General features: G+C 31.6%; 1 protein-coding gene across 2 annotated transcripts; it reads left to right on the top strand.

Moving 5' to 3' along the window:
- The first annotated feature begins 835 nt into the window (after positions 1–835).
- On the top strand, positions 836–2,493 carry LOC105628872 (F1F0-ATPase inhibitor protein). 2 transcript variants are annotated; one of them, XM_012210351.4, is made up of 3 exons: positions 836–1,056; positions 1,143–1,226; positions 2,134–2,248. In XM_012210351.4, exons 1-3 carry the CDS (start codon positions 916–918, stop codon positions 2,143–2,145), a joined length of 237 nt encoding a protein of 78 aa, XP_012065741.1. In that variant the 5' UTR covers positions 836–915; the 3' UTR covers positions 2,146–2,248. The 2 variants fall into 2 exon arrangements, with proteins under 2 accessions (XP_012065741.1, XP_012065740.1); XM_012210350.4 differs by having other exon boundaries at positions 838–1,056; positions 2,245–2,493.
- The last annotated feature ends 6,984 nt before the right edge of the window (positions 2,494–9,477 follow it).

The raw sequence follows: 9,477 nt of genomic DNA, 5'->3' as shown, positions 1-9,477 counted from the left end.
AGCAATTTAAGGCCTCAAAAGTGAAAAAAATGGACGGGAAGGGACGGTGGGTGGGTATTAGTGTACTGAAACATAGGGGTATGCCAGTGTATTTTAAAAAGTAATTATTTTATAAAATATAAAGGTAAAATTATCCTAATTTCAGCGTGAAATCTTTAACCAACTAAACTCTAAACACAAAGAGCAATTGCAACAATGATTATATTTTTTAAAAATTGTTACTTTTACTTTTACTTTTACTTTTAGTATTGGAAGGGTTTATTGAGTATTGAGGAAAGATGTTTGAATATGAATCTATTGTCAAGTCATATATTACACTTATAATTAGATTATGTAAAAATAAAAATTAACAATTTAAAAAGACCAAATACAAGTAATTTATACTCCATTCCTTTTAAAAAGATAGTTTATTTTTTTTTTTAAATTTATTCCAAAATATCGTTCACTTTTTTAGTTAATCTTTAAATAGTCTATCGTACTCTTATTAAATTTTATCTTATTTTTAATAATTTTCATTAATTTTTATTTATTATTTCAGTATAATAATTACTAATTTATCATTTAAGATAGGCATTATAAAAAACTTATATGAACAAAATTATTCTTTTAACTATAATAATTTAATCTTGTGAAATTTAAAAATTGACTATTTTTTGGGCCGAGTAGTTTATATATCCAATGTGTTACTAATCAGACAAATCCACTCAGCAATTCCTGCGCTGTTTTGAACATACATCGCTTTCCAGATTCACCTGATCTCCCAGACCCGAAATGCAACTCCGGATTGCAAGCTGACCCGAATCCGCTTTTGCCCACTTTAAAAGCCGAAACCAAGCATCTAGGGCTTTCCATAACCATTTATATTTCGTGTCAACAAAGAAAAAGACGAAGCATTGTTTACTCGTCTATTTCCAAATGGCAACCAGATTGGCAATTAGCCGACTCGGAATTACTCGCTCCATGGAGTCAACTCGCGGAGCAACTCGCTACTTCAGCGACGGCAAGGGCCGTGTCTTGAGCGAAGAGGAACGTGCTGCTGAGAACGTCTACATCCAGGTTTCTTTTCTTCTTCTCTTCTTCCTCTAAAGTGATTATAGTGATTCATTCAAATTATTTGATGATTTTTGAACTTTTCTGCAAAGAAAATGGAGAGGGAGAGGTTGGAAAAGCTGAAACAGAAGGCTGAGAAAGAGAAGGCAGCCAAAGAGAAGGAGAGTGCTGAAAAGGTACGAACTGATTTCTGTTAATTCATTGTTCTAAATTTCTCTTGCACTAGTAGGCTTTGTTTCAACTGTATTAAAAAAATACAGAGTTTCTAAAGAGGAATCTTTCTACTTTAATAACTCTTAAAACATAGCCAATCCTGTAGATAAGAATATTGACTTTATCAGCATCTAACGAATTTTGATAGACCCTCAAGATTGAGAATTAGTTGATTGAGTTAATCTCTCAATTGTTATGTGCATCTTTGCGCATTCTTTCGGGCAGAAAATGTTGCCATTGAAGTTTTTGAGCTATTCTGACTTTCTGTTTTTCCCTTCTTGAATTAAAAAGCCATCTGGCAAACTAAATACTATTGTAAGTAATTTGCTGCAATCCTTCATTTGGACTGACATGCTTCTTTAGTGTTTTCTTTTTCGTGGTTTATAATATGAGCAAGTGGGTAGCTAAGGATTTGTAATTAAACATGCATCAATAGGTTCTACATTATTGATATTGAAAAAATTTTCATCTTAGAAAATTTTGAAGTAACCATTTTATATGGACTTTTTTCCTAAGAAAAATCTTTTTTTTTTTTTTTTGGTTCTTATTTCATACAGTTAAGTGATTGCTGCTCTAAAATATATTTGAGCCTCTCTTTTTTGAAAATGGGTATCAATACTTAATGTTTCAAGTCAATGTTCCTTGTTGCCGAAGCATTTGAAGTCCAAGTTGATTGTAGGTCCTAATTGATTGCCTTATATGTTAGTTCAGCAGTTGGTTATTGGTGTCGTAGGATTACTATTCTTGTCATGTAAGTTTGACTTCTGATGTTGAGTGGAAGTTGGTCAAACAAGGATGTCTATGTAGTGAATATATCTGCTGTCTTCTTTTTTTGTTTGTTTGACACATTATTCGTTTGTGCACCTGAAGCCATTTTACTAAATATGGGGAAAAGTTCAGCTCTAGGTGATTAAATTTTGCGATTCAGCTCCGTGGTTTGGCACTTCAGTTCTGTTGCTTAACTGTTTTCTCTTTCAACAGAAAACTGAAGATAAGCCATAAGTGTTGAATTCATCATCTACACTTGGCAAGGACCATCTTGATGTGGAAACAATCATTCAGAAATAAATGTGACTTCAAGTCTTGTGAAATATGATCTTGTATAGTGTTGATCTTGCTAATGTCTCAGGAACTGTGATAAACATAACCTTTTTGTATGCGGTTGTTTTTCTTCTAAACTGATGTTTCTCTAATCGTTTAATCATCTGAGACTCATAGTTCATGCTTGCACCTTTTGCATTTTTGTTGGTGTTGTGAATTATCTGCCATTTCTCATGCTTACTTATTGGCCGTTCTTGTTATTTGGTCTTCCACATTGAAGATATTTAAATTTAAATGTGAATTTTTTGCATACACCGGTTGTATGGGTGGTCTAAGTGGATGGTCAGAAATACTTTCGTTACAACTAAAATCTTGTTTTTGATTGATTTGATGTATGAGGTGGGCTCATACACTGAATGTAGGTAATTGCTTCCCTTATTTTATAAGGCAGGACTAATGAAGGAGTTTATTGGTAACAAACTCAATTAGGTTTTATGTAATTTGCTAATTTGGCTTACAGCTTTTTGATTTTGTTGAATTTATGTAGTTAATATTTTTATTGCAGGATTTAAATATTTTTTTATAATTTCAAACGTGTTAGGTAATGGAAATGAAATAGGGATGGAAGTGGGCCATATTTTAAGGTACTTCCGTTTCAATCCGTTTAGTAAAGATACAAGTAGTTATTAGGGATAGGGTACAAGCATAGGTCTCTGAGTACCGTTTTGTATTACCTGCCATATTAAATGAGTTTGGTTATTTGGTACTTGCCGATATTTTTTCCATTATTAGTAATAAATGATTTCACTCGTGGGTAGCCACGTATATTTTATCCATTATTAGTAAACAATGTACATAAAATAAGTTCAAGTTTGGATATGAGCAGGTACCCGCTTCCATCTTTAGACATGAACGCTGCTTGTGGAAAGTCTATGGGCCTACCTGCATTTGGTTATCTAGCACTTTATTGAGTTCTAATTTAGTTATTTATTATTTTAGCGAATTTTACTCTCTTTTTTTTTTTTTTTTGGTTGCAATAGCATTCTAAGTTACAATTAAGGTCTAAATTGCAAATAAAAGGTTATTGAAAGCAGTCTCATTCTAACCTTCGGGTAGCTTTATTCAAGATCCAATAATCATTTCATACGGGGAGTTTTGGGGCAAAAAATCACCGTTCTAATCTTTTGGAGCAAACATTCCAAATTTTTAGGAACGGCAATGGTTAAGGTTTGGGGCAGGCAGCGCGATATGATCGATTTGGGTGTACTCACAGATATTGTCTATTCGTAGGTGCCCAATTGATACCCATTTAGAAATTAAAATTACATTTAATCGAAAAATAAAAACATTTGTTCAATACGTGATTAAATATAAAAATGGCATAAGTGTTAAATAAGTTAATGCTAGAGCATCTGCTTTAAATTTTAGTTGTATAGCTTTTTTCTAATAATCATCCATGAAGGTTAAGTATAGACTTCTAATAACAACAATAAATTGAAGACCAACTCAAAAAGCTCTGTTGATGGTGGTAAAAATATGATGCCCAAATGAGAAGTCCAAATTAGCACAGCTTGAAAAAGTCCACGATATAATTGCAAAAGTCTCAAGAAGATTACTTGGGCTTGAAATCTATAATTGTAAATATTACATATAATCGAAAGTTATTCTGTGAATTTGGAGAATAAGATAAGATAGAGAGAGACATTGGTTTTTTTAAGGTAAATTGAGGGTTGGAAATCCATTTAACCACTCCAATCTTTAACCTATTGAATTGGAATATAAGTATGGATTAAAAAATTTGATTTTCGAAATTTTCCATGGCTATATTTAAAAATTCAATATTGCGCTTGCGTTCTATTTAAATAGTTATTCTTTGAATTTTTTTTTTTTAATTTCTCTTCCATACGTCGTTCTGCAAGTTGATTACAAACTAAATTGACATGGGAAATTGTCAAATTTTTATTCCTATAATTATGATACGGAATATTATAATTTTTATTTATTTTTTATATTGTTGATTGAAATCAAAATTACTTCAAGAATTATTTTTACAAGAATGAACAAGTATGTTATCAATTAAAGTAATTGATAATTTCAATAGTTGTAAGTATTAAAACCAAAATAAAAAATCTTAAATATTTAATCACGTTTTACAATAATTAATATTTAAATAATTTATATTATTATGAAAATGCATTTTATCATCATATTTTAATTTTCAATAAAATTTTTTATTAATGTCGTTAAAATATGATTTGGAAAGAAATATTTTAATATGCATAAGTTATTAGTTTTTGGAAAAAAAAAAAAAATCTTTCATGACAAAGGTATTTTGGTAATCTTTATATTTAACTTTACATGTACATCAAGCCAAACAAAATAATATTATTAAATCTTTATGTCGTACCTTCTCCTCTAATACAAAAAAAAAAAAAAAAAAAAAAAAAAAAAAACATTTATCATAATTTTTCCTACCATATTTTACTATATCTTATTTTAATGATCCCTTCCTCACTTCATCTAGACAAAGCATAATGGGTTTTTGTATAGATTTTTTAGAAGGTACATATTGCTTGGAGGACACACTTAGGACTCCTATGCATAGGAGAAACAATATCGTAATACACACGCGAATTTATTCAAACAAATCAAATTACTTTGTACATTCAAGTGACCATTAACTCCCTTTCTTTTCTAACCTCACAATTTGTTATATCTATCTCTTGTCCCTCCCTTGCTTTTTCCCTTTTGAACTCTTATTCTCACCCTTTCTTTATTAGACTAATAGGCTCCGACCAATTAATTTACTCTATTCGAAGGCATTTTTGATAGACGTAAGCTCGACGAACCCTAACTTTAATTTTAGGCTAAACAACTTCTTTAGCATGCTTGGCGGGACGTTCGAGGATTTTTTGTGTTAAAATGTTATGATGCTAATATGAAATCAATAGATAATTTCGTATATCCAAGCTCGGACAATTTCATACGCCTAGTCAAAGGCTCAACCTTTGGAATAGATTAATTTGTCTATCAAACAATTTATGTTGAGATATTCGAAAGAGCCTTGCGAGCGGTAGTGGAAGAAACACGAGCGACCAACACGGACATACAAGATATTATGATGAACCTACGTGATAGTATTGATCGTTTAAGGACTACCGTAGTAGAATGAACAAGTTGTGATGACTTGGTCAATATTGACTTAGAAATTACTATCCCTGATTGTTTTGCAAGCAATTGATCTAAAGATCCAGCCTATACTTAGGGCCATGATCAATCTTAGGACCAAGAACAATGACTCAATAGAAATTGAGCACTGAGTACTCAGAAATGCAACGGTCAAAATTCAAAGTCTATGAAGACTTAGACCTTGAGGAATCCAACTATTCGCAAACAATCGCAAATAATCAACTTTGTCGAAAGCCCTAGCTTACCCTAAGGAGATGAGGATGTTCATGATCGACCAAAGCTAAAACGGATGGTCACTTAAGCCATCAAGATGGCTTCTTGTTGACCAACGACAATTTGGCTAAATAATGACTTTAGCAATTCGCCTAGATAATGTTATTGTCATGTTGACTCAATTTATGCTTAAGTGAAAATAGTTAAGGATGCCGAATTATTAATAAAATAATTTGGTATGATAATGTTCGACCTCAATTTACATTTGGGGATGGTATCGTGGAAGGCCTCTAGATTAGAAATATTGTATTTAGTCGATCCATGAAAAGGGGCTTTTGACCAGCTTAAATTCAAAAGATGCAATAACTGACTTAGACAGAAAGGACATATCTAAATGAAATCAGTCATAGTATCGATAAACATACTATTTAGGCCTTGTTTGGTTGGGGCTAATTTAGCTTAGGAACTTGAAGTTCCTGGGAAGTAAGGAATGTAATCTTATTTGGTTCCCAAAGATGTAGAAGTTCCGGAGAACTTGAAACCCTTACTTCCTTGATCGTATGAGAAGTAAGTTTCTCAACCCAAGGAAAATACACTTCTTAACCTGTAGAAATTAGGAAAATTCAATTTTGCCCTTGCTTTTAAGGAGACTAATATTTCTCCTTTCTTTATCTTTTACCCTTTCCAAGTGCCAACAAGGCTCCTTTCTTAATATTAACTAGCTACATGCTTGTGCTATGCATAAATAATTTAATAAATATTAGTTTTTTAATATTTAAATTTAAATTTTTTATATCTCATTTTTTATTAAAATATTTTTTATTTATATAATATACTTGTAGATAAATAATTTTGACATTTGCAATATTTAAATTTAATTTAGCAAATATATTTAGAAATTTTGTAAATTGTAATTATGATATCAAACCATTTAAAAAAAATATATGATAGAAATGTTACAAAATAAAATATTATATATAATTTTATTTATTTATGTTGTCAAATAAAATTTATGATCTTGAAATGGTTATTTCAATTAACGGAGAAATTTTTATTGTGCTCATTATTTATTTAGTCAAGTGAGCCTCCACCCGAAGGGGCCACTGAGTAGATAGGTGGTATTTTGTAATAGTGTAGGGATATCCTTTAACATTTTGAAGTATCAATGAAAAACAATATTTCCTTTTAAGTATAATCTTATATCACTCGCTTGCTTTAAGTTTTAAGGTGATTAACTCCTAGTTTTGGGATTTTTCAAACTTTATTTTACTTAGGCCAAGCTTGTTAATTTGCACCATTAGTAATAAAACTCGGTAATGAGTTTGATATGTTCAACTTTCATTGAAGTTTGATAAATTTATCTAAGTATGAGATATCTGAGGATTGCCTCAGTCCAAATAGTTTATGAGCTACTTAAGTTTGAATAGTTTTGAGGACTGCTTAAGTCCAAATAATTTATGAACTGTTTAAATCAAAACTGTTTATGGACTGCTTAAGTTCGAATTTACGGACTGTTTAAGTCTGAATAATTTTAAGAACTACTTAAGTCAGAATAGCTTATGGACTGCTTAAGTCTGAATATTTATGGACTACTTAAGTTCGAATTGTTTTATGGACTGCTTAAGTCCAAATTTATGGACTACTTAAGCACGAACCCTCGTGCAAGGGGAGAATAACTGCACATAGAATTTTAAGAAAAATTTAGGAAAAAAATTAACATATCATGCCTTGCTACCCTTAGATTTGAAGTCCCCCTCTAATCTCCCCTATTACAACTTGATCCTAACTCTTCTTTTTCTTGCTAAGTTGCTATCTCCACCATGGAACCATCAAATATTGTGTGAATTGTGCTAAGAGTATTATATTGTATTACATGCTTGTCTTTCCTTTCAGAGGGGTTTAAGTTGTTAATCCCTTCTGACTTGGCCAATGAACTCTCTGAGTTTGCCCCTTTGCATGAGACATTCAATCCCTTTTTTAAGTTGCCAGCAAACCTCAGTGTCATGGTCGACGTCCCTATAGAACTCACAGTATTTGCTTTTGTCTTTATGACCTATAGTATCCTCCTTCAATTTTCTAGGGTAGTTGAGCTAGACCTTGTCTCTGTGCTCCCTCATCCAAATTAGTATTTCTAAGTGCGGCCTATTCAAGGGGGTGAACTCCCTATCCTGATACGATCTACCTTCCTTAAGGTAGGATGTCCTCACTGCGTAGCTTGTCTGAGGGTGTCGAATGGGCGATCTCCTATAAGGCGAACATCTCCTGGTTGTTTCTTGGTTTTCCTCTTTAGGCAACTTTCGATGTTGAGCCTCGTAGGCTTCATCCAACTTAGTGTACTTGTGATCTCGAGCCATAAGCTCTACAAAGGTCACAGGAGGGTCAATGATAAGGCTTTTAAATAATTTGTTATACTTACAGTTCTTAGCCATAATGTCGATCACCACATCATTGTTCAGGTTCTCGATTTCCATTGCCATCCTCTGGAATTTGGAGACATATTGTCTCAATGTTTTGTGATGCTCTCTTTTTAAATCCACTAGGTCGGATGAGAATTTCCTGGATGACACACTTCTTATGAATCGGGCTCAAAATGTGATCACCAGCTGGGAGAATGATTTGATGGACCCTGACAAGGGTTTTCGCAAGTGTACGATATCACTACAAGTAATATATGATGAATAGAATATCATTCCACGAGGATTGTATACCAAGTACCAAAATTATGTTAACCTACATTATTTAAACGGTAGTTTAGAAAAATTGTTTTGAGATTTTAAGTTTAACAAATAAAAATAATAAGAAAAAATCAAGCAAGCAATTTTGTGATTAAAAGAAATCAAAGATTAAATATTACTAGGAATTTTGACTTCACTTAATTCTATCCAATTTATTTTATTAGTTCATTAATCAATTTTCATTGTTCAAGTAGGGGAAACAACTCTAAAATCATTAACAAGCTCTCCTGATGTATTATTAGCTATTTTAACAGGGTCTAATTACCTATCTACCAATAGCACAATCAAACATGAATTAAATCATTAAGTTTCATAGTTTGTTTATAAATTCATAAACTAAGGTTGTTAATTCATGAAAACCTCCAATGAGTCAAACCATATAGCTTCTGCATCAATTACCTATTAGTTCATTAATCAATTTTCATTGTTCAAGTAGGGGAAACAACTCTAAAATCACTAACAAGCTCTCCTGATGTATTATTAGCTATTTTAACCAGGTCTAATTACCTATCTACCAATAGCGCAATCAAACATGAATTAAATCATTAAGTTTTATAGTTTGTTTATAAATTCATAAACTAAGGTTGTTATTTCATGAAAACCTCCAATGAGTCAAACCATATAGCTTTTGCATCAAGTTATTATTTTCATGTAATTTATTAACTTTTCCATATCAAAAACCATTCTTCCGATAATGTTTAATGAAATAATTCAGTCCAGGGGAGAAACTCTGCTAGGAAGCATTAAGTTCATCAATAAATCTTATCTTGAACAAAGAAAAACAAATCTAATATTATAAATTGGAAAAGAAATTTAAGCTACATCAAATCCTAAGTATGAGAGTTTAGTTTGACATAGTAATTAAATAAAACTCAATAATACTTTATAAAAATTCCGTAATCAATAGATTAATGAAAGGAATAAACAAGATTAAGAGTTTAGAGATAAGAACTAGTCAACAATTAACTCTGGATGGCTTCCTTGAACCTTTGCACAAAGCTTGAGCACTTAAACTCTTAAAGAGAGAAAACTATGT

This window comes from Jatropha curcas, chromosome 6, assembly GCF_041381405.1.
Source record: "Jatropha curcas cultivar XTBG-Jc1 chromosome 6, XTBG_Jcur_1.0, whole genome shotgun sequence".
Classification (NCBI taxonomy): domain Eukaryota; kingdom Viridiplantae; phylum Streptophyta; class Magnoliopsida; order Malpighiales; family Euphorbiaceae; genus Jatropha; species Jatropha curcas.
The sequence above is the reverse complement of the archived record's forward strand: the minus strand, read 5'-3'. Positions and strand labels throughout refer to the sequence as shown.

Bases quoted from the DNA above. Each gene is read 5' to 3' on its own strand.
- LOC105628872 (XM_012210350.4), top strand. From the start codon at position 916: ATGGCAACCAGATTGGCAATTAGCCGACTCGGAATTACTCGCTCCATG. The intron at 1,057-1,142 runs GTTTCTTTTCTT...TTTTCTGCAAAG, and splicing joins CTGAGAACGTCTACATCCAG to AAAATGGAGAGGGAGAGGTT. The intron at 1,227-2,244 runs GTACGAACTGAT...CTCTTTCAACAG, and splicing joins AGAAGGAGAGTGCTGAAAAG to AAAACTGAAGATAAGCCATA.